General features: G+C 38.6%; 2 protein-coding genes across 2 annotated transcripts; both read right to left on the bottom strand.

Annotated features, from left to right (window-relative positions):
- Positions 1-967: 967 nt before the first annotated feature.
- si:dkeyp-118h9.7 (sacsin) lies at positions 968-16,074 on the bottom strand. The gene is made up of 5 exons (XM_061052977.1): positions 16,051-16,074; positions 15,590-15,767; positions 14,051-15,485; positions 12,936-13,024; positions 968-12,820 (listed from the first exon to the last, which is right to left on the bottom strand). The coding sequence occupies exons 1-5, from the start codon at positions 16,072-16,074 to the stop codon at positions 1,806-1,808; spliced, it is 12,741 nt and encodes a 4,246-aa protein (XP_060908960.1). The 3' UTR covers positions 968-1,805.
- Positions 16,075-16,287: 213 nt separating this feature from the next.
- LOC132987296 (sacsin-like) lies at positions 16,288-24,707 on the bottom strand. The gene is made up of 4 exons (XM_061054269.1): positions 24,227-24,707; positions 22,251-22,300; positions 21,858-21,945; positions 16,288-16,436 (listed from the first exon to the last, which is right to left on the bottom strand). Exons 2-4 carry the CDS (start codon positions 22,277-22,279, stop codon positions 16,305-16,307), a joined length of 249 nt encoding a protein of 82 aa, XP_060910252.1. The 5' UTR covers positions 22,280-22,300; positions 24,227-24,707; the 3' UTR covers positions 16,288-16,304.
- Positions 24,708-24,766: the final 59 nt, after the last annotated feature.

The raw sequence follows: 24,766 nt of genomic DNA, 5'->3' as shown, positions 1-24,766 counted from the left end.
AGTTCTCTTCAGCTGTTCAAGTAGAAGCTGGGCCAGGATAAAAATGTAATTAATAGCATAGACTATCATCTAACATTGCCCTGATATAGATCCAGTACACTCTTTATTATGGCTTTTATGTAGATTATTTAACTTTAACTTCGATGCACTTCTTCTTTCTCAAACCAACAAAGGTTTAAATAAATAATAAATAATAAATCAAGATTAGCAAAAAAATACATTAAGAACTTGGTCTCTTCATTTATTTACACTGAGAAAGAGAAAAGACAAATGGCTGGTTTTCCATATTTTGTTTCTTAAAAACTAAATTTGTGTTTTTCCTTTTTCATCTGAAAAACTGACTGTCAGAACGTACACAGACAATTCAAATGCAGGTACTATTTGTAAGGTTATAATCCATTATCCCCTACCTGGTCCAACACAGCACATGAAGTGAGAATAAGATCTAAATCAGTGACTGTTAATGCCCACACCAGTAGTGTGATGAGTTCTCATTACACAAAATGACCCATTCAAATCTTCTGCCTAGTTTTAGAATGGGTTCTATAAGAAGTGTGAATAAAACAAAAATCTTCCCAACCTCATACTCCGTTTTTATGGCTTCTTCTAGTGCAATGCTGAGGCAACTTTCACAGATACCATAAGGCTAAAAATACTGAACATTACTCTAGACCTAACAGTGTCTACGGTTTTTGCAACATAATGAGCAAAACGACAGTATGACCAATATGACAGACTAAAAGAGCTTTGAATTAGAAATAACACCAAAGGTGGTTGGGAATTGCATATTTGTCTTTTAAAAGTAAACTATATCACAAAGTACACAACCATAACCAACGCCCTCCTCATCATAGGAATCTTCTTTTCTTGTTTCCTCTACTCTTAAGGCCACAGAGCAACTGTCCTAACCCTGGCCACAAACACAAGGGTATTTGAAAATATCAAACAAAAATGGCTGTTAATTCAATTTGTTTTTAATCATTTTTATTTAACAATTTCAAGGTGGAAAAAAAACAATATTTTAATAACAGCATAAAAAAAGTAGTACAGTGTTTATACTGAATCTAACTGAGTAGTTCTGGATAATAAACCATCAAGTTGTACAGTGATCCATCTAGGCTATAAATGTTCACAACAATGCAAAATAAATTCAAATTGTAATTTTTAGAAAAGAAAGTCATAGTAATTATGTTGATCCACAAAGAGAAGTTATCTTAACATTTAAAAAAAAGAAAATATCGGAATAGTCTTAACAGTCACACAGAAATGAGAAGAGAAACTAATTGAATGCCTCTGTTGTCATAACACAATGTTCATCGTATTGGTCATCAGTGAGTATCTATGTTTACAATATTGCCAAAACAAAGTCAGAAATGTCTTCAATTGTTTCTTGTTGGGCCGTTTTAAATGAATAATAAAAAATAAAATCCTCGCTATTCCAAACAGTAAAACAGAGAAATAACATCGATCACAAGTGTTATCAATGTACAGTTAACATTTCAAGAAAGCCATAGAGGCACGCTCTTACCCTCAGCAAGCAGCTTGTTATGAATGATACCTTAAAGAAAAGTGACATTTAGCAAATCATAGAGACATTAAGTGATAATATTGGTCATCAGTGAGTGGTACCTTGACATCTACATTTAAACATATTTCTCGTGATACATTGGATAGCCTTTTAGAAAATAGAAAGAAAAAACATTTTCACTTCAGTCTGTCTGATCCTTTTCTTTTTTGTCTTATATTCTAAGATCAAACTTTGATATTAAACTGACTAACAGGAAATGCCAGTTTGTCTTGAATCCTTAGTTCACATATGCCTCCACTATATCTAGAAGTTCAGATGCCTTGCTGATTGCTAGGGTTTCATCCTTTGATTCGAACTGCTCATTTGGAATATGGGGAAATTGGTGGCAGTTTGGATACTGAGTCTTTTTGGCGTCGACTCCTAGCATCCTCAGAGCATCAACAATTTTAGGCAAAACTCTCAGTTGAAGGTTGTAGAGGGAAACTTTTGCAGCCATGGCTGAAATGGAGCTGCTTGTAAGATGTTGACCATCCCTTTTATACCCTGCAGCTATAAGAGACTTTTCCACTGCTTGATGGACTTTAAACAAGCACCACTCTTTGCTCCCACCACCAGTGTCTTTGTGAGCTGCATTGAGATCACAGCGAGCCTGTCTGCACCAACGCTTGGCCTCATCTCTGTCTGGCCTCGGGACATTTTCATTATGGCTCCAGAAGTTGTAGGAATGGTGCCGTCTAGAATAACTCTCTCGACTATGTCTGTGACGTCTGGCTTCCTGATTCCACTGACGAAAGAAGTCGCTGAAATCTGAGTGGCTGAAATTAGCGTTTCCCCTTGGACAAGATGAGCCCGAGCCTGAGCCTGCACCTTTCCCACTTCCTTTGCCTTTGCTGAGCTCATCAATTTTATTCTGCAAATATTTGAACGCCTCAGTGGCGAGTAATTGGCAGTCTGGGTTTTTGTCAGGATGCCATCTCAGGTACAGACGTTTGATGGCTTTATGCCTCTCCTCCTCAGGCAGAGTCCAGATCTCTCCTAAGCATCTGTCAATTTCACTTTTAGCTTCATCAATGGAGTTTGGTAAGGATCTGGAAGATGAGGAACTTGAGGAACTTGAGGTCGATGGATGAGAAGAATGAGGCACGGCTCCTGCTAGTAGCTCCAACTCCATGCAAGAATTTGTCGTGCCTTTGGGAGCTGGCTTTTTTTGACATTTAAACTGAAACAGGTCAAGACAGCTGACTTCAGTTGGCTCATCTTCTCCAATATCTATTCTGTATCGTCGTGAATATTGTCCAGAGTGACCAGACAGTTCTTCAACAATGATAGCATAAATATACTCAGTGTCAGTGCTGTAGCCAACATATTCTCCCTCTTCGAAGTTATTGAGGATGTTCTGGTCCAAGGAATCATGCCATTCCTCTGGAATAACTGTTCCAGGAAGTGGTGGGTCAAGGGGGAAACTTTTAGTTCCGGCACAGTCATGAATCCCATTATCGGCAAGAATTTCCTGAACATCTTGCAGAGTGTCACACATGAGAAACTGTCCAAGGACCGGGATATGTTCTGATGCAATCCTGTTGCCTAAGATCGAATGAATCCCCCGTGACAATGTCATGCCGATGGTATTTAACTTCTTGGGATGCATATTGTCATGGTGTTTTAAGTAAAAGATACAACCTTGTTGCTCTTGTTTGACAAACACATCTCTTTCCCTGGCAGTTTTGTGTAGGGGCTGTTTATCCACCCAAAGCTCTGTTTTCAGGCTTTTGCAGCAGACAATCTGAATTCTGCCAAAAGTCTTCCGGCACATGTCAGCAGCTTCTTCATCTGTTATTTCTCCATTTGACTGCTCTCTGATAAGACAAATCAGTCCATGTGTAAACCCGACAGAGGAAAGATGTTTTTCAAACCATCCACTAAATTCACACTCAGTCACAATCTCACAAAGCTGCATGTTTGATTCTACTATTTTCTCTTCTGTGTACTGAGACAGCATTTTTGGCTGTAACTTCTGAGGCAGCAATTGGAGCAACCGATGATGCTTATAGACATCTTTTCCCAAATAGCATTCACTGAGTTTCTCAAGCAATAGGAACTTGTCCTTTAGTGCTTCTTCTAACCTTTTAGTCTGGAACACTGTGTCATTGTAGTAGATGTTGCACGATGGATACAATTTGCCATCAGCAGCAGAAAGATACAGAGTCTTCACATCATCAATGAAGGATGGATTTTCTTGAGATTCTATTAACTGAAAAAGCAGCTGAACTGCACGTTTCATAGTTTTCTGTTGGTTTGGGTTTAGTTGTGGTTTGTCATGGGAATCTGTATGAACAGCTGCCAGTACATTACAATACTGCAATGCAGTAGGTTTGTCATTTACACCAATTCTCTTGAAGAATTCTTCGTACTTCACATCCTGTGGAGAAATTTTGTGCAAATATGGCCTGAACTCTAAGGAATTGTCGAATGAAAAAGCGGTATTATCAGCCCTCACAAGCTCTGTGTCTCTTTCAACCAACACAACAGGCAGACCAGCCAGTGCTTTACCTTCAAACTCCTCCCCTTGTAGATAAGCGTATGAACTTCGAAACACATTAGCACGAGTTTTGAGCAAGCTGTCAGTTTCACAGGGTGACTGGCAGATGTTGCTCATGTTTTTGGTTACACATTGGGATGGTGGTTGTTCATGAGCTCCAGCATTTTCCATCTTTTTCAGGAGGTTTTTGTCCCTAAACGGTAGATGTATGATTGGCATTGAAGACCAAAGCAGTTCTTGATGCTTGGGATCTCCTTCCATCATTGATCCTCTGATTGCCACAGTAGTTCTCTCTGCAGCAAATGGTTGGTGATAGTTGCATAGTTCCTTTCGAATTTCCACGGGAAAAATGAACTTGATGTCAGCTATGATCTCCAGCAAATTTTCCTCTTTGGTTTTGTCTTTACTCACTATGGAGAAGGCTGCTCTGATAAGTAATGATGATTTCTGTTTTAACTCTTTGAGTGGAACATTTCCTTTTGCCTCTGACTCTATCTGGTGAGCAAAATTTATAATGTCATCTTTTGACACAACATACTTCATTCCAAGTTCTTGGAGTAACTTCTTTGGTCTGTCTCTTGATGTCTCTTGATGACACAACTCAGTCCAAATTTTCTCAGGCACAAATCTGTCTTGGGGCAACATTTTCTGGTATAGCTCAACACCATCATCAAAGTAATATGATGCTGTCTCCAATATGCCTTGAGAATTGCAAATCAATTTCACTGTCTTAAATGAGGAGATGACTTTGTCCCTCTCCTTAAAAAAACTGAAATTGAGCTCGGGTGACAGCAACAGTTTGAGGCAGTGAATCAGCTGCCCCTCTGTGAGTGTGCGTACAACAGGCAGAATGAACTTCATGAAATACTCCAAGTCATCAAGGATTTTAATGTCCAGAGATTGTGACAGCATTGAGTTTTCTGGATTGTTTTGCAGAAAAATGCTGTTGCTGTCCTGCAGGGAAAACAAATCTGGAAAAGACTTTGAACATTTGCTGTTGAGGATAAATACCTCTTTTGGTCCATCGATCCTCACTCGGGTACCATGTATGGTTTCAAATACTGGCAAAGATTTCAGCTTTCTCTGATACTGTTGTTTGTCTTCAGACTTAGATAGTCCAGACTGCAGGAAATGCTGAAGCTCTTTAAAGTTGTCATCGGAAAGCTTGGAAAACTCTGAGTGACTCACTTTGTAGACCTGGTCCAACACAGAGCTTTTATCATTGACATCCATAAGTTCAGCGTGTAGAAGGGAACGCTCCTGTGTTTGAAGTGCATCAGAGAAGAATAGGTTGTTAAGCTTCATGAAACCCAGCTTGAAGAGGATGCTCGATATGTCTGTGTCTAGGGCAAACCGAATCACACTTGGCATGTCTTTCATTGTTTGCAGGAGGTACTTGTTTTTCAACCTTGGACACACAACTGGTAGAATGCAGCAGTCATTGAAGTGCTGCTTCACATCACTCATCTTCACACTTGACTTTGACTTTTCATCATCACTAGATGTGACAGTTGTGATTTGGCTTGTTAAGAACTTCCAAAGGGGATTCAACCAATTCCACATTGTTTCGTTTGGGACATGAAGGCCACTGTCTGGGTCAACATCACATTCATTCAGAAGTTGTTCAGTAAGAGGTTTCAGGTATTCTGCTGCCTCTGGAAGTGTCAAACTTTTAACAAAGTTCAAGGTTTTTAGAACACAAATATGTTCTTTGTTGGTCTCATAATCTGCAAATTTATCTTCATTGCCAGAGAAGAGTCTCTCATATCTTGATATCAGTTTTGGAGACTCCGAGTTAAACAGTCTTAAAACTTTATCTCTTGTGAGAAGCAGCGGAAGCCCATCTAGTAAACCAGAATCAACCTTGGTTATAGTTTTTGAGGGGGACACTTTTAGGCAGAAACTCAGGAGCTTTGAACATCTTTTTTCATTTCTGATCAGAGTTTCAGTTATATGCAGGGGTAAGTTCTGGTCAGTCTGGGCTGGGTCATTGATAGGTTTTTCTCTCAGGAAAGTCTGCACAGTTGATGGATTCACATCTTTTACTTCAATGCCAGCCGATCTAAAACCATTCCACACTTTTATCATTTCCATGGAAAATGGAACCAATTCCATTCCGAGTCCTTCCAAAATGAGATGAATCTCATCGTATGTCGAGTGTGTCATGTACAGTTGCTTTGTTGGTTCAGTTTCTCTGATGTCACGCCACTCAAACGAGTACTCTCGTATTTCTCTGTCAGCAATAGTACGTGTTGAACTCCTCAAAACCGGAATCACCTTGAGGCCTCTTTCTTTGACTGATTTGTATACTTCATGTATCATTTCATGCCACTCTTGACCAACATCCTGGGACACAGATGGCCAAAAGCACAAGTACAAGCTACTGAAGCGTGACTCAATACTTGCAGTAGAGACTTTCTTATCCGGAATATTACAGCTGATGTAATGAAGGAGATCTGCATACAGTGGTGCAATGACATTATGTTTCAAACATTCATTCCAGTTAGACTTTTGACTTTGCCCATCTTCTTTCCAAAGGCTTCTCCTGGCTGAATCTACCTCAAAGTTTGCATTGACATGCACTGGCAGTCCAGTTTTCCCTGGCAAAGGAAGTGAACAAAATGCTTCTCCAATAAAATCCATATAGCTGGATGGTGCAATGCATGAAGTGTTACCAAGCTTAGAGCTCACGCGAGCTGCTACTGCTGCCTGGGGAAGTATCTCTGTTGAAGTTACTGCTTTTCCTCCGCTGTTTTTGAATGAGCCAAACTGCTCGGCAATGAGCCACCTACTTTCTCTTTTATCTGAGGTTGAAATCACAGTTCCATAGATGGCTTTGTCTGGCATTGTTGGTTTGTCTGATTGCAGTGCATTTTGTCTGAGTTGTACAAAAGCATCTTTCTTCTCTCTGCTACTCTGTGGAACACTTTTTTCAACTGCAAAAGTGGTTTCCAGTTTCCCTGAGCGTTCATTGATTTCATGGACTTGTATTTTGCGGATGTTTTTCAGAAACAGAATGAGTCCTTCAGGATCTTCAGCGAGGGCAGAGCATAGTTCTCTCATATCTTGGTCAGTGACTCCTTGATTTGATATTTTGGAGCTGTTTGCCATTGTACCCATCCTTAGGGGTAATCTGAACATGGTACCATCCTTCAGAGAAAAATTTTCTGGCAAAAATGAATTGTAGACATCCATGTACATGTTCTTGAAATTGCCAACTAGTTTATAGCCAGTGCCAACTAGTGCTTCGTCTGAATAACTCTCAATGTATTTTTGATTAGGATCAGAAATGCAGAGTAGTTCATCTCCAGTGAGGATTGCGGGGCAGTCGGTGAGATGGTACACAGAGTTGAATCCAACTCCGTATTTTCCTGTCTTTCCTGCAGAGTTGTGCTTTCCTCCTTCCCCCAGCTGTTGAATGCCTTTCAGGTCAGCATCAGAAAACACTTTGTTGTTGAACACACAAAGTGCTGGGCCCTGCAGATAGTTCCATTTCTTTCCAAATGTTTTTTCTTTGCCATGCTGTCGTTTATCCCACACAAAATTAATTTCTGTTGCCTCTGCATCGTCAGCATTTTGGATAAGCTCCTTAAGGATATCCTTCTTTGCTGGATAGGCTGAAATGATGTTCTTAATACGAACAGTTAGTTGTTCCTGCTGTTCAAAGTGAAATGCAAATGGTGAAGTGTTCTCAACTGTGCAGTTTTTCAGGGTATGATGCCTTGTTGTTCTAATTCCGAAATGGCGAGCCATTGCACGTGAAATATTTTTGTGACACAATGTGACACCTGAAGCCACTTCTGGCAACCATGGGCTGTCATTGTAAAACATCTTACTTGCAGGTTGTAATACACCATGGTCATTGGGTATCAGAAAGTCTCCCGTTGGTTTCTCTTCGGCCTCATAGATCCCTTTGAAAATTGTGAGGCAAAGTGATAGATCATTCTTTGGCAGGGGCTTGTTGCCATGTTGAGTGTGCAATTCTTGAAGCACAGTTTCAAACTGACTGAGTGTAAAATGTTTTTCAACACCTACACTTTCCCAGAGCCTCTTGAACAAGCTGAAGGTGGGTGGAAGTATGTAGAGGTAGGGTTTTGCTTCAAATTGCCCATTTTCTGCTACACGGTTCACATTTACAAATGTACTGCCAACCAGAATGAACTGAAATGAATTTGCCCTTTCTGAAATGAAGCTGGAATCCCCAGAATTACAGAGCCACTGATCAAGAAACTTGTAGCATTGATATGCTATTTGCTGAAGCATGGATCCGTCAGTAGATTTATTTCGCTTACATGCTTCTTGCAGCTGCTGAAACACTTCCTCAAGGCTTGGACTGTCATGAACTCCCAACATTCTCAGGACTGGATCATTGCTGTGTATTTTCAGATTCGTATGATCCAGCACTGGTTTTTTCATGTTAACAAGTAGGGAGCAGTTGTCACTAAAAATATCAGTAGGTCTTCTAAGTGTGACATTTTCCTTTTTTGTACCAATAGGGGAAAATGCTGGGAGAAATTCAGTAATTCTCAGTGTTTCCCAGTGAGGAGAGTCTTCGTCATACAAGTGACTCTTCATAAGGTCAAGAAGACACTTCAAATGCCCATATGCTTTTTCTTTATCAGTGCCCCAGATTTTAGTGATTGCAGCTGCTTTCTCTGTGATGTCTTCTAAAGGGAGATTATCATTTGCCATTCCAAGTTCCATCAAGCGTTGAATCCTTTTTGGAGCACGAAAGTCTTTATTGGTACCACCAAGCAAGCGTCCCTCTTCTGGTTCAAAGAGAGAAGCCACTTTCCCTGATGGATTCACAAGTTTAGTGATATACTGGAGCTGGCTGCTTTTTGTAGGAATGCATGGATAGCGGACCAGTAAATTGTCAATTTCTTTGATGTTTAGATCAATGGCATGCAGTACAAGAGTATCTCTACTCTCTTGATCCATGGTACCAAGGTTCTTGAACACTGCTTCTTCGTAAAACTTCTCCCAGGACCATGTTCTGTCCTGTAGAATCTTTTCCAGGCCAGCCTGTTTGAAGCCATTTCTTAACCACAGTGGAAGAGGGACAACATGGTTGGGTTCTTTTGCAATTGTCTTGCACACCTGCACTGCAAGTTGACTGATGTCTTTATCCTTTTCAATGCTCTCGTGTAGAAATATAGCACTGTTCATTGAGCACCAATGTTCTCCATCGCTAAAGAGCTTTGGACCTGTAGAGGGCTGAGCAATGGCGTTGTAAAATGCATCCACCAAAGGCTTAAATGTTTCACTCACTTTCTCTCTGTCAGGCCAAAAGGTGTGATACTGGTAACTTTCCAGTTGTTGGTCTTCAGACATTTTCTTTAGTGCCAGGAGTGAAGTAACATATGCTGTCACTGTAGGATCTTGAAGAAGGGCTTTGTTCCATTCATGTTTTACTCCACTCTCCCACAGACCTTTTCGGTTGCTTGTCACAGCAAATGTTCCATTTACATTGACTGGAAGACCTGTCTGAATGGACAGAGGAAGGAAACAAAATGCCTGTCCAACAAGATCTGTTTGTCGAGGGGCAAATTTACCAGTTCCTGGATCATTTTGCACAGGCACTGCGATTCCCCCGATGGGTAAAGAGAACTTTGATTGTTTGTTTTCCTGCAGTGCCATTTGCAAAGACTGATCTGTTCCAAAACAGTTATACAGGAGCCAGGACTGGACTTCAGTCACACCAGATTGCTCACTTGTCATTTGGACAATGTTGACTTTGCAGCAGTCAATTATCTCTTTGCATTTTCCATCAAGTTTCTTTAATGATTGTTCAGCTTGAAGCTGCTTTGACTCACTGTTCTCATCAGGAATCATCATTGTACTGAAAGTGGTTTTGGAGAGAGTAAGGAGGGATTTTTTTTCATCATCTCTTAGCGGAGTAGATACATTATTAGCAATACTTTGAAGAGACAATGTATTGATTTTCTTCAGAAAAAGAAGATGAGTTTGTGAATTCCTGATAAAGTCCTGTTGAAAAGTGACAATACGGTCTTTGTGGTACACATTTGAGCTTATTTCTGACTTGAGGGCTTCTTCTTCAGTTCGGAAAGGTAGTTTGATCAGAGTGCCTGGATAGGGTTCAGGAAGCCTCTGTCTGGTGAAGTTACAGTCAAAAATGCCTTCATATGGCCCAAACTGGCCAGGAAACCAATCAAATAGTCGTTGCTTGGAGAGATCCAGCTTTATTCCAGGATTTGATTTCTGTTTGATGCATTTCTTGAGGTGAGTTACATTTGGATCCAGGATGAGAAGGTGGTTGCCACTGAGGATGGAGGGAATATCTGTCAAATGATACACAGTGTTGAATCCAAGTCCAAACTTTCCTATTTTCTCTGCCTTGTTTTCTTTTGAGGCAGAGCCAACCCTGACAATATTTTCCCAGTCTTCTGCTGAGAACTGCTCATTATTAAATGCCCATAGACAAGGTCCCTGACAAAGGCTCATGTCAGGGTCAATGAGACTTTCAGGGGCATCTTTGTGGACTCTGAAATCCACCAAGAACTTGCAGGCTTTTGCCCCGGCATCCTCTGCATTTTGAATGAGCTCCTTGAAGATGTCACTTTCTTCGTCATACTCTTTGAGAATGTTTTTAATCCTTGTTGTTATCGGTTCAGATTGTCCACACTGTTCTATTTCCACTAACTCTGGAGCAAGGATGTAGGAACTGAGAAAGTGCATATTCAGCCATTCTGCAGTAGCTTTTGGGATTTCCTCATGAATGACGTTAATTTCTTCCTGGCTGTGATCAAGTTCTTTCAACCCACTTTTACTGACATCACAGAAGACAGCTGTTGATAGGGGTTTAAGGGTATATTGTTCACCCTCTGTCAGGACTGGCACTGGGATATCATCTACAACTATCTTCTTCTCTCTCCACAGCCAGTTTAGGATTTCTATTGACACTTTTATCTCAGAGGAACTTGCACATGTGTCTTGCCTCCCTTCAATAGAATGCTGGATAGAAGAAAGAATGCCAACAATTTCTTCATCTGAAAGCCTAGTCCGAAGTCCAAACTTTTGGAGCAACCCTTTGTAGGGCAGGAATTCATTTGGCACCTTCCCAATGTGAGAGCTCAGATCTAAATTACGTGGGTATTCAAGAACCAGATCCTGTGGTGATACAAACTGATTGTGGCTCCAAAGCCAGCATGTGTCCTTTGTCATTATTTTTGTAAATTCAGAGATGTGGTCTTGCATGTGTTTGTAAATGCTATGCAACTGCTTTTTGAAATCCACATCTGTGTCAGGATCAGTCATTTTCTTTGCTTTTGATATCAATACTGTCAAATTCTCTATTACTTTTTGAGGTGGGGGTGGGCATTTGAGTCCAAATTGTCTGCTAACTCTGTCACTGAACTCTCCCACCAGAGGCATGACATGCCCCACAATGTCATCATACATAGAATGTCTCATTTCATCTGGACAAAAGAAACAACTTTTGGGGGATTTTTCATGACTGTTCTTTTTGTCATTACCAGGTTTTGTACCTGGTACCCATTTTAGCTTTTTGAGGCACTCCAGCTGCTCATGAGAAAACTTTGACAGAAGATCATTGGTGTCCAACATCTTTAAGAGGACCTGGGCTCTTTTGAGAGCCTCCATTTGGGAGGCAACCTTCTGGTTTTCAATGAGTTTGGCAGCATGTAGCAAGTGAACTGGTGCCACATCTGCTTCTTTATTTAGCAATCCAAGATCTGTTAGGCTTTCAAGCATCTGGGATGTTTTTGTGTAGAAAGGTGGTGGGAAAAAATCGGACTCGAAAATGCCCTTAAAAGTTTGCATCGTTGGATCAAAAAAGCTTGACGTCTTTCTTAGGCCTCCATTCACTTCAATGAAACTCAAGTCCTTGCATTTTCTTTTCAAGGTCTGATTATGAGAGAACAGGATTTTACCATGCTGTAAGATCCAAGCCATAATGTTCTGAGTGTCTTCTTTGCTGCAAGTTCCCCTCTCAATACTGTCAAGGAGGATATTTCCTGCTCCAGCTGTGTCTAAGAGATTAATTTTGAGCAGCTGTAACAGTCTGCGATCAGCTTCAGTTGCACACTTTACAACTGAATCAGGCATTGGGAACTTGGTTGGTACTGTTAGACCAGAAATAAGCAGCACAGCCTGTTTTGATTGAGCTGCAACACAGGATCCTTTCATAGTTTGAAACAGAGGCAACTGAGACAGTAAATCTTTCTCATTTACTGAGAGAGAATCCAGATGAGACAGATACTCTTTAAGCTCTTCTCGTGCTTCATGAGAGGCTGTCCTGAGTTCTCTGATGAGTTCTTGAGTATCTAAATTTATAAAGACTTTCATGACACTCTTTGGAGATGGGCACAGTACATATGAGTCCAGATCTTCATGCTTGAGCCACTCATTTCCTCTCACCACTGTGCCACCGACTTTGTCCACCAACAGAGCTATTTGTTCTGGCAAGTTTATCTGTTTGCTGCTCTGAAAAATGAGGGATGTATTTTGCTGTAGTCTTGCTAGTGATACAGATTGACCATAACGCAGTGGACTAACCGGTATTAAAGGCATTCCAGTGAATTTACTTAACTCTTTGAAGTGAGTGTTGAGAAATGTCCAGAATTCTTGGAGCCAGTTTAAAGGTGGATGTTGGCTGCTGCTTGTGTCCCAGGTAACAAGCCCTGTTCTTGTCTGCTTCCAGTCGTGTGGCAAATAGCTCTTCATATACTGAGCCACCTTGTCCGCATCGATGTTGAAGACCTTGAAAAGATCTGAAAAAGAGATTTGTGAAAAAAATGTAATCAAATATTGGATATTTAGCATGAGAACATGCATTACATATATGCAGATCTAAAAGTCCTGTATTCTGTAACATTGCATTCCTACTTTTTTTGGCCATTTCTTTCAAGTGGGTACTGCAAACTGGACTGAGATCGTCTGGGATGAAGAGGTTCTTGCAGCATGGAAGCAGGACTCTGCACAAAAAAATAAGTTTTGAAGTACATGTACAAAAATTTTGACATTTTCAAGATCAGTCTTTATTCAATCGATCTTTCTCTTTAAAGCACCAATTCATAACAAACGTTATCTAAAGGCACTCCACATACAGAGCAGGGCTAGACTGTACTCTTATTATATTATTTTAAAGTACCCAACATGAATCCACCATGAAACTTACAAAAATGTATTGCATTCACTTGTGAAAATAAAAATCTGCTCTATTTTTACAAATTAAAGAAAAAGTTAACTCATTAATTCAGAAACACAGGAGGAGATTTTTTTTATCCACAAGTGAATGCAATGCTGATATAAATACCTACATGAACAAAATCAAAAGAGACTGTCAGCAGGAAAGCAGGATAAGATTTTGCTTCAGAAAACACCATTTAAACATGCAAAAGATTAACAAAATGATAAGAAGTAATGCTTTATCTGCCTGGGTTCTTAAAATGATCCTACAGCTTACTATGAATGTATGCGCACGCTATTATTCATCAGTAGTAATCACTGATTGGATCAAGTATAATAATAATAATACTACAGTGATAATCAAAAGGTAAACAGCAGTAACCAAATCAAATAATTATTGCTGTCAGGCAATTAAAAAGAGATCTCCTTTTGTGATTTATTCATTGTGATTACCACATAGATCAATAATGTGAGAAGCATTTCATTACAGGTGGACTTAATCTGCATTACCCTATTACTATAAGGTTATTTGTCATTTAAAATTCTATTCTTCACCTTCTGAAGTGTTAATTCTCAAAGTACTTTAATCGGATCGACCCACCCACTCCAAGAAACACACAATTTTTTATCATGATTAAAAAGCTGCTTTGTTGACAGTTGCCCATTCAGTGACATACGATGTCAGAAACTGCACACATTTTTTGTGACATGTGTGACTTTTCCATGTTATTAATCAAAATGAACATGTTATTTTGGACAAATAACACATTTCAACATTAGATGTAAAAGTACAGCCAAATGTGAAACCCTACCTTGGAAATCTGTCACTGTCAATCAAAGCAGTGTCCTCATCTCTGTCTGTGAAAGACCTGAAAGAGCCATCGCTGAGTGGAAGCATCGGAAGACCCTCGAGCTCTCTGTATTCTTTATCACTCAAAATGAACTCCAAAAGGCTCAGTTTATCTTCTTTAGAGACACTCTTTAGGACACCATTTCTGCGGAGAATGTCCCTTAGGAGAGCTGGGGTCACATATTTCAGGGTGCTGAAGTGTGGGTACGCCTCTTTTATAGCTCCTGCAACACTACCTGGTAAAGTGACAAGCTTTTCTCCACAGGAAACCAAGGTTCTCTTGATTGCGGCCAGTATGTCTGAGCTTGTTGGACCGTTACAGGGAAACACAGCTTCTGACACGGTGATGAACTTTTTTTCATCTTTGGCAAGTGAAAGGACGGCCACATTCTGTCTGAATAAGTGATGAAGAACATCCAGGGAAACTCCATACCATTTTTGTCTGTGCCTTATCTGGTCGACATCTGGCCACAGATCGTACACAGAGGAGACCGGCAGAGTAGATTCTTGTGCGAGTTTGATGGCATCCTGAATGATCTGGACGTACGCCTTTGGAAGCACCTCCTTCATCAGCAGTTCATTCCATACAGCATGCTCGTCATGTTTCTGGTCTTCCTCTTGCCATTTAATGTGCCTTCTGTTGTCTGTGAGGCCAAAGCATGCGTTGACATAAACTGGGAGTCCTGTCTTGTTTGATTCATTGTTTGGAAGAGGGAGGAAGCAGCTCAGTCGACTCTCACTGTTGTCTCTCTTCTCACCACAAAAGAACGCCAAGTCAACTTGAGGAAAAAAGCTCAACTTCTTTGCTAGTGAATCAAGATTTTCTACATTGCCTTCTTTCAGTGTGCATGCTGTCACAAGCCACTTCGATTCTTTGTGTTCTTCTGAGTTGAGGGTTATCAGTTTGAATGCTGTTGAACTTTTAATCACTGACGTGTCTTCGGACTCCAACATGACATCTGATGGGACATCTGATGAGGATTTCACTTCAAGTCTGGTGTTAACAGTTCCGTGTACGTCGATATGTATCAAGGAAACAGAGGTCACATTCTTCAGGAACAGGAGGCTTAATTCTGCATCTGCAATGAAGCTATCGAAAAGCTCGACCACCTTGTTGGAGTCATATAGATTGTCTGAAATCTTTGATGCTCTGTTGCGCAAGGGGAATCTGAAAATGGTTCCGTCAAAGTGTTGATCCTCAGTGATGACTTTTGACCACTTTTGTCCACTTACTAGTGAAACTATATCTTGAAATGGTTGAAACTGATCAGACATATTCATCAGGACTCCTTGGTCTTCTTCATCTTCTAAAGACAACCAGAAACCACCACTTCCAAATATTTTTTCTTGAGGGTCCATAAAGGCAAGGTGCTCTGAACTGAATATACTTGGCACATCTGTGAAATAAAAACAGGTAAAACATGTTACTAAACATGATTTTTCAACACCAAAAGTCTAACTAGAACTATAAGGTACAGTATATGTATGTGGGTAATTTTACCTGTAATGTGGTAAACAGAGTTGAAACCGATTCCAAACCTCCCGACTTTGTTGGGGTCATTGCGTTTCACACTCCGTCCTACCTTCTGAATCCCTTCCCAGTCTTCAGCACTGAATGCTGCATTGTTGTAGGCGTAGAGAGCAGGACCTTTGCAAATTAGAAAAAAAAAATGATTGTACTACAGAAAAGTGCTCATGACATTTGGTGAACCAATCAAAGGGCTGAGGTATTCTTTTGATAAATCCTTGTATAGTTAGAGGTGCAATAAAGTGGCCAAAAGTATAGTCTAATGTGACTAAAACCATAAGGCTGAGGCATGTTTGTGTAAGGTCGCCACATAAGTCCGTTATTGTCAAGATAAAAAAATATCTATGAATGAATAAACTATGCGGTAAAGAGACAAAACATTATACAGATGTTTTGTTTTTCAAACCAAAATGGACTACAAGAAGAACACATACAACTACAAAAAGAGTTGAGACCATGTCTGAAATTTGAGTAGTGGTCCTTTTATCAGGGGTTTACAAAATGTCATTGGGCAACCTTATGTATGTATGTATACTGTATGTGTGTGTGTGTGTGTGTGTGTGTGTGTGTGTGTGTGTGTGTGTGTGTTTATTCATTTTTGATTAGTTTAAAAAGACATCAAGATTCAAGATTACATTTATTAGTCATTTTCGTCATTTATCAACACACATAAAAACCACAACTGATTTCAAGAAACATCTTGCATACCTTGGTATTCTCCCAATTCGTCCGTCCAAAGGCTCTCAGTCCCGTAGCTTCTCTCATCGTGGATGAAAACCACTTCTGTGGCTTTAGCGTCATCTGCATTTTGAATGAGCTCCTGTTGACAAAACAAAACAAACAATAACTATTAGCAGCAGAGCTTAGTAGACCAAAACTAAACTTAAGGATTCCCATGTTCCTTTGCACCACTGAATATGCCATTGTTTGCTCCTCTGTGGTCCCTCAGTAGATGGCCACTCAGTGCAACAATCAAAGCTAATACAGTATGATCATTGGTTTTTACTGAATGTGACATCCTTTTTTTATTATCCCAGGATAAAATAAATGTAATAGTTCTAATTTCTTATGCATAATGTCTGTCAGTTTAATAAAGGCACTTGTAAAGAAGCAACTTGTCATAAGATGTAGGTTATACCTAAAGAAGGACATCAATCATAAATGACTAACACCAGTATGATAGTTATGTTACACAAAAAGCTTACCCACAATGTATTGTAAGTACCTTGTGTTTACAGTGTAGCTAAAAAATAACAAATCATCTGGAAGGAAACATGAGGCAGCAATACACTTCATCTTCCTGTAGCCGTCATGACTATTACAATGCCTTTTCACTTTATTTCACTGATGGGTAAAATACACAGAGAGAAATGATGCTTGTTTTGCATGATTCAAATGTAATATTTATCTCAATAGGTCACTGAGACGTGAACAGGGGGGAATTACATGAAGCAGGATTAAGGAGCAGCCTCGCTTATTTCGATGAGTCTGGCTCATGTTAGTGTGAGTTTCATTCCATTACAGTTGGCTGTATGAATCCCTGCTGAATTACCATAGTAACGTTATGCTAGTGACTCCCAAAAGACTGTTCCATCAGCTGAATCTCTGTGTTCACATCACATCACTAATGTCATCTAATACTTGTTTTTTAAAGCCCGTGAAACTCATGTCTCACTTTTTCATTGTCTCCAAAATCAATCAATAAATAAAAACCTTAATTATATTGCAGAAGTCACACATTCAATGCAACTACAAGTAAGAAAGGAAAATAAGTTTAAAAAACAAACAAACAAAAAAAAACAGGATTACATAAAAAAAAGCCTTATTACATTTATTATTCACAATCCACAAGGACCCACCCTACTGTGTCTCTGATTGGTTGGTAAAGCAATGGTCAATTAAGGTCAGGTCTATTTAAGCAGTACAGAGTGAGACACGCACACACAAACCCACACACCCACACCCACACACACACACACACACACACACACACACACACACACACACACACACACACACGTCAAAAAATAGACCTTCCTGCGATCCATGGTATGCTATTTTATTTATTATATATTTAGAGAAATTTTATGACAATAAAATTGACATTTCATATGTCATTATAGCTACTTATACCACTGTGGAATATATATATATATATATATATATACATATGTAGCCTTTATCAGCAGTCACGTTTTACGACCTCTCTTCCTACAGGACTCAGGACTGTGGATTAACATCTGGGTTCTTTTTTTACAAAGTAACTGATCAATGATTTAAGTCTCCCTCTCAGACAGGATGTTATGAACTTTTACAACACCTGGAGTAAACAACCGAGCGGAAACAGAACACTCTGCTACAAATTGACCCCAAAGACATCAACTATGACCGAAACCAGTCTCTGCAAAGTCGTAAAATTGACCATCTGTTGAACTACTGCTGAAGGACTGATTAAACCACAGCGTTCAATTCTGCATCAAATGAACATTTATGTCTTTCTTCATCTAGATATTTGTAATTGTCACATTGAATGTATTATAATCATCTTTTTAAACTCAAAATCTGATTTTCAGAATAGGAATAAGAGTTATATTATGTTTAATAAGAATTTGACATGGAGCGCTATTGCCATCTAGTGTTAGAATTTCCATGAATACGTAACCTTCATAATTATACATTTAGACGTGTTATAAAGCATACTCTTTGATATTAGCTATAGAAGGTGTTATTTAAGGACACCAATTTCTTTTCCTACTTTATTAATATGTCTTATTAAGAATGTTGACTGTATAACATGTTTTTGTTCACCTACAGGCTGGGATTAACTGAGGATGTTCCCAGATGGTGTGATTTTCATCTCAACATGAATCTGATAGAAATGTTTGTCTAAACATAACGTGAACCTACATCAACGTGGATCTGATAGAAATAATATCGAAATGAATGTATGGTGACGTATATATGTTTAGATTCTTATTCTTAATCTTATTGAGTAAACTCAGTTTAGTTTAAACAATTGTCCTCCGGTCAGAATGGGAGTCACCCGTGGGTGGCACCCCTCTTTGCCTGCAGACCCCCCTCCTCCCATCCAGGTGATAAGAGCTCACACGGAGCTCAGATCTTTGATTCTTCTTAGTTTTGGTTTCTTGAAGTTTAGAGCTTCAGCTCTTGCTCGCTTCTCTTCGGACTTCGGTCCGAATCACTTCTTTTAAGTTTGTGCTGTAGAGACGAGTCTCTGCCGAACTTTCTTTTTCACCCACAATTTTTGGAAACATCAATTCTTTCTGGCTCAAGCAAGGTTTTTGAACTTTCTTCTCTAAAGTCTTTGCTCTTCAATTTTGAACGCCAATTACTTAGTTTGGATTCATCAAGATGGCCATCAGGTTAATCTGAATTGGAAATCGACGTATCAAAAGACTCTTTAATATTTTTTCCTGTTGGATCCTCTTGGAGCTTCTGAGACGAAGGCTGAACCGACGTACAATCTCCATCCCGGCTGCACACTCCGACCAAGGTGTTAAAGCATCTAATCTGACCCGTGGACCTCTCTGGGCCTGAAAAGAATCGCTTGCCAGAGACTGAAACGCGGGACCAGCCGGCAGAGTTCAATTGAACACATCTCACAGTAAGACTGCTGGTGGCGAGGGGTGTTGGAAGATTGAGTCTTGAGTCGTGTCTATTCAGAGCCCTCCTTTAAATCCAAATAGAATCCCAAAATTCCTTTATCAATTTTTTCTTTTTGACCATTTTCTGATCAAGTCATTCAAACAATACCGCGTCTTATCTCATTACTAAATATATAATGTCACCATACATTATAATTGCATTATCCTGATCATAATAATCATATTCTTTATCTGTTTCATCTATACATTATTGTTTACCCCTTTTATATTAAATTTTACACATAAAATTCAGGACTTTGTCTGTGTTTTCTTGTTTAACATTTCCAGAACTTACTTCTTTCAAGATATGAAACTGACTGATTAATTAATTAACTTATACCATTAAAGTTATTTTCTTCCTTTAACAGGAAGTGGTGCCCCCTTCTTTTAATCCGAGGTTAAATAAAGATATAACATCTTAATAATTTAATTACGCTACACATATATATATATATGTATATATATGGCAAGCCGCAAACTTTGAATATATTGAATGAAAACTTGAATATATGGAATGAAACTTTGAATATATGGAATGAAGTCTGAATATATTGAACAAAGTCTGAATATATTGAATTGAAGCTGATTTAAATTCTCCAAATCCACCAGTTTCATTGTTGTCATCAAAAAGACACCCTGCTGAATATGCTGGTTTTGCAAAATGACATCAGCTGAAATATACCAATACTTTCTTGAACATCAAAACTTTTTTGAAAAGTTGCTGGTCGTATTCAAAATGATATGAATAATATAGAATGTAGAAAGCATCACCTTGAAGATCATAGTTCAATGATTAGAACACTTTTACTGCTTATGAGTAGTAATGCTAAAACATTGCTGAGCACACTTTGTACATACATCTTTAGAGATTTTTTTAGTCTGAGTTGTTAGCTGAAATAACACTACGGACTTCCATTCATATATATATAATAATTAGGGCTGGGCAAGTTAACGCGTTATTTTCGCTATTTCGTTATTTTAATTAATTAATTATCGCCGACAATTATTTTATCTCGCATTAAGGCAGTTTTTATTATTTATTTTCTTATTGTAAAAGTATGTTGCTCACTGGCTTTTATTTAGTAAAATTCCATCGTGAGTGAGCCTCGTATGTTGCTTACTGCTGCGGCGCTCACAGGAAAGAGGAAACTGCCAAGTTGAATTTTCTTATCACCGGAGTACTTGATAAGTACTCCAAAATATGTTGCAGCCAGAAACTCAGGCGGACGCTGAAAGGTCGTTTCACTTGTCTTCACTTTATTTAAGCGTTTAACAAAGACCCAGTACCTCCATTCACTCTGCCTACGAGTCTCTTCAGCTGCTCAATAATAACTACAGCTTTCTTGCTAACTCCGGAGCATCACAACAACAACACTCTTCTTATCTGAACTCCTGCATGTCACTGTCACTCACAGACTCCACCTGGTGGTGTAGAGTATGCAGCGCATTTAATTAATAACATGTCAACATCAACTGCTTGAATAATATTGCAGTTCAGAAAAATACATTAACATTAGCAACTTTGAAGATGAATTCAAAAAGATTATAAACTAAAGAATTTCAAAATGACAAGTACAACAAAAATGGCGTCCCGACATTTTCATTATACCTCTTAGCCTAAAACCTTTCTGGGCAGTTTTTTTTTAATATAACAAACAGGATGACATTATGCCCTTGCAGTGGCAATAAGCTTTAGTTTTGTATTTATTTGCTTTGATTACATTGTTTAAGTTGAGAAGTACATTTACAATAAAAGTGTGCTATACACTACTTTTTAATTCATTATTGGATTTTGCGTATAACAATGTGATTAATTGTGATTAATCACAGGAACTCATGCGATTAACGCGATTAAAACTTTTAATCCTTGCCCAGCCCTAATAATAATATATATATAATATATTCAAAGTTCCATTCCATATATTCTAAGTTTCATTCAATATATTAATTTCCTGAACGGCTTGCCATATAGATATATATATAGATAGATAGATAGATTTAACAATGTTTTATGTCATGTGTCATGTTTGAGTCTTGAAAGCTGCTACTTAATGCTTGAATTTGTCTTTCTTGTCTGAACATTCATGTAAGGTTATTTGTGCAGCATATTTCATACAGAGGCATTTCAAAGTGCTTTACAGAAAGTATTATAAAGTGAAATATACACAATTGTAACCCTGGAGTCATGGCTTTATTCCCTTCACAAACCAAGACTCCACCCAGTGTTCAGTGCTGGAATTACACTCATTATACAAAATCACAATTTACCAAGGTCTCAGGCAGAAATAAAATAACAAATTATAAAACATTTTGGCTCCAAAAAGGAATTAAAAAAGATCCTACCATAAAAGATTTTTTACCTGGTAAAATATCTTTCCAGCCTTTGTTACATAATAACAAAATGTAGGAAACTTTAAATATATCCTGAATGTTTTTGCTCTTTATGTGCTCCTAAGTTATTAACACAGCATAGACAACTATTTACAAAATGGATCACCAGATTTTTACCGTCAAAATCATAAAATGGTAAATGAAGTAGTCTAATTAACCAGTATTTCACATATCATTGTACTGACCTTCAAAATTTGTCCACCATCTGGATATCGTCGCAGAATATCTTGCAGGTAGTCAATGAAGGGCGGCGCTGTTGCCCCGAAGGACGTTCTAAACAATGTGGGAGGGTCAAAAAATAAGAAACTAATGTTAAAATCAACAAAGAGCAATAAATAAAGGTCAAAGTATATTTCAACTATCCATTTAGCCAATAGTATAAAGGAGCAATACTTGAAAGGTAGATGATACCTTTTGTTTCACTGGGAAAATAAATGATCAATTATATATTATTATCAATCAATGTAAAGCATTCAAGCTTCTTTATAGATGTGAAGGTTTTTCAGTCGTGCAAAAAAGCTTGTTAAGTTTAATAATTCATTAACCAAGACCTCCCCCCCCTCAGGAATTAATCTCACCGAGATTTTTTCTTTGCCTTGGAACTCATCCTTCCTGGCTCGGCCTGATTCTGCAAAAGAGTAAAAAGTATTGTAACAAAAGCATTACAACGTTTAACAATGACTCTACGCTATGTAACACTTTCAAGTGATGTTGAGATGATAGTCAGTGGCTCATTTCACCCTTAACAGTTTAAGTATAGTTGTAGGCCTATTACTTTTGTAGAAATAAATGATGCAGGCTAGATTCATCAGATAAACAGGTGAAGAGGAAGTTCCTTGAACAGGTTATGCCAGACTAGCAACAGTTAATGAGATGTTTGATTTGCTTGCCGCTTAGGTTATGCAACAGACCTATGTTATATAACTCCCAAAACTCTGAGAAGTTGCATTTAGTAGAGCTTGAGACTCACACACATAATGTAGCTGATAGGCCTACACAAACTTGAACACTATTATTTGGCAGTAAAAAAAATCACAAGTATAAAAAGTAACTCATGCTTTCACGTTGTCCCTAACTTTGGATGTTAATGAATTAGATTTTGATGCTGTTCTATGGAGTTTATATTAACTTTCCTACAAACTGCTCCAATAGTAATAAAGCTGTATGATTGTTAGTGCATGTAACCCATTCTGGCAGTAATTGAGGCTGGCTGCACCTCTAGAGTTGAGTAATACTCAAAACCAAAGCAGGAGAGATGGATAAGGAAGTACAGAAATAAACGCAAATAACATTCTAAATAAATATTATTATCAGAACATTTATACCCTATTAATGGTGTAAGGGCATTTAAGATTAGTGGTTCCCAAACCTCCTTGTGTGCATGACTACAGACTGTAAATATTAAGGTACAGACCAGATTGGAAGACAGTAGGAAATTGATGAAAACACAATTGCATGTAGGTACGTTTCAGAAACAGAGAAGGACAGATATGATCTGATCTTATTATACACATAAAGTTTGTTCACAAAGGTGGAGTGCAGGCCTATATTGGATTTCATGGTATGACTGTCCTATGTTTTGTATATCTGTAAAAATAAAAAAAATGTTGATCGTAAAAAAATTATAATTATACACAAAGTTTCTGACTCAGTTTAGTAGTTAGTTTAGAGGTGTGTTCACGTTATGTAAGATGCAAATCAAGTAGCACACCAAGATATTTGTAGGTCTTTGTGATGACAAGATCTTGGCTTGCAAAGGTGATGGGATCAGTGAATGTAATTAAAAAAAAGTACATACACTCAGTTTTCTTTACATTGATGGTCAAATGATTATTTTTCAACCAGTCATGTAAGAACTGAAGATCAGACGATAATTTGGAATTTATGACATTAGGATTTGAGTCAGAGAGAAAAATCACAGTATAAAATGAGTCGTCTTGTCAGGAATATGTAGGTGTGGTCAAATGTGTTTGACTGACAGCTCCATGCCCTGTTCAGCTTGAAGAAACCATTTAGGAAGGAGGACTTGACGACCTGTCACTATGTTTGGTGTTGAGAATTTATTGCATCAGAAATTCTCACCATAGGTCCAACTGTTTACAACCATTCCTGGTCTAATCTGCCAGAATTATTTAAAACACGTGTGGCTGTACAGAGCCTTTAAGGAAATAAAATGTATGAAATATAAAACATCCTCACAGTAGCCTTAATCAATAATTCAATGTGTTGACTAAACACCTAATTGTTGCCAAACCAGTTAACACCATAGACTGTAAATATTAAGGTCAACACTTTGGTGAAGGCCGATTCCTTCTGGGACTAATAGAAAAAAAACCTTCCTTTCTCTTGAAGGAAAATGTAGCCCAACATCTTCAGAAGTCGAATACATTCAGACATGCATCATGTTTTTTTATGTTTTGGACTTTTTTTTTTTAATTCATGGAAAGCTAATAAAAGACAGAAAATCCCAAATTGTCAAAATATCCCTGACTTCGCCCTACTACATGTTAGGCTATACGATAACACTGACGTAGATTAAAACAGTGAACTGTACCTCAGACGAGTTGGTCCAAGAGTCGCATCATCGCCGGCGTTGCGAAGTTCAGAAACTCAGTTTTCATCCGCGTTCAGTTTATAAAGGATGCTGATGCCAACACCCACTTCCTTCTCTGACCCCCTGTCCTTTACTTTCGTTTCCCATCCAAGTCAAATCAGAACCACTTCATCCGAAACGAAACTTAAAAACAGACACTTTGCATACACTCTTGGGAGTCGAGGATATCCTCCTCATCAAAATACTGTTTCTTCTGCCAGACTCAATGAAACGAAACTTATCTGATGAAACTTACGATGAACCTCATTATTTCCGAGAATGTCCTTCAGATGGCCTGTTGCCGAGAATGACTATAAACAAATAATCACAAAAAAACACAGAAAAGACCGTCATTTCATTGTAATGAATATCTGCATGCTGCACCCAGCAGAAGAAGAACACATGATGTAGGAAACATTATTGTCAGGGACGAAATTGGACAGTTGAATTTTCTCATCAGTTGTCCTGTGCTGATTCATTGACCCTGCAGACATGATGGTG

The sequence above is a fragment of the Labrus mixtus genome, chromosome 13 (genome assembly GCF_963584025.1).
Source record: "Labrus mixtus chromosome 13, fLabMix1.1, whole genome shotgun sequence".
NCBI classification, from domain to species: Eukaryota; Metazoa; Chordata; class Actinopteri; order Labriformes; family Labridae; genus Labrus; species Labrus mixtus.
This window is presented reverse-complemented; position numbering and strand designations above follow the sequence as displayed.

Coding starts and splice junctions, on each gene's coding strand:
- si:dkeyp-118h9.7 (XM_061052977.1), bottom strand. CDS start 16,074: ATGGTCTCAACTCTTTTTGTAGTT. Junction 15,486..15,589: donor CTCTGTTTACCACATTACAG/GTAAAATTACCC, acceptor TTTATTTCACAG/ATGTGCCAAGTATATTCAGT. Junction 12,821..12,935: donor GAAAGAAATGGCCAAAAAAA/GTAGGAATGCAA, acceptor TCTCTTTTTCAG/ATCTTTTCAAGGTCTTCAAC.
- LOC132987296 (XM_061054269.1), bottom strand. CDS start 22,279: ATGAGTTCCAAGGCAAAGAAAAAATCTCG. Junction 21,946..22,250: donor AAGGCAAAGAAAAAATCTCG/GTGAGATTAATT, acceptor CACATTGTTTAG/AACGTCCTTCGGGGCAACAG. Junction 16,437..21,857: donor ATGGTGGACAAATTTTGAAG/GTCAGTACAATG, acceptor TTTTGTCAACAG/GAGCTCATTCAAAATGCAGA.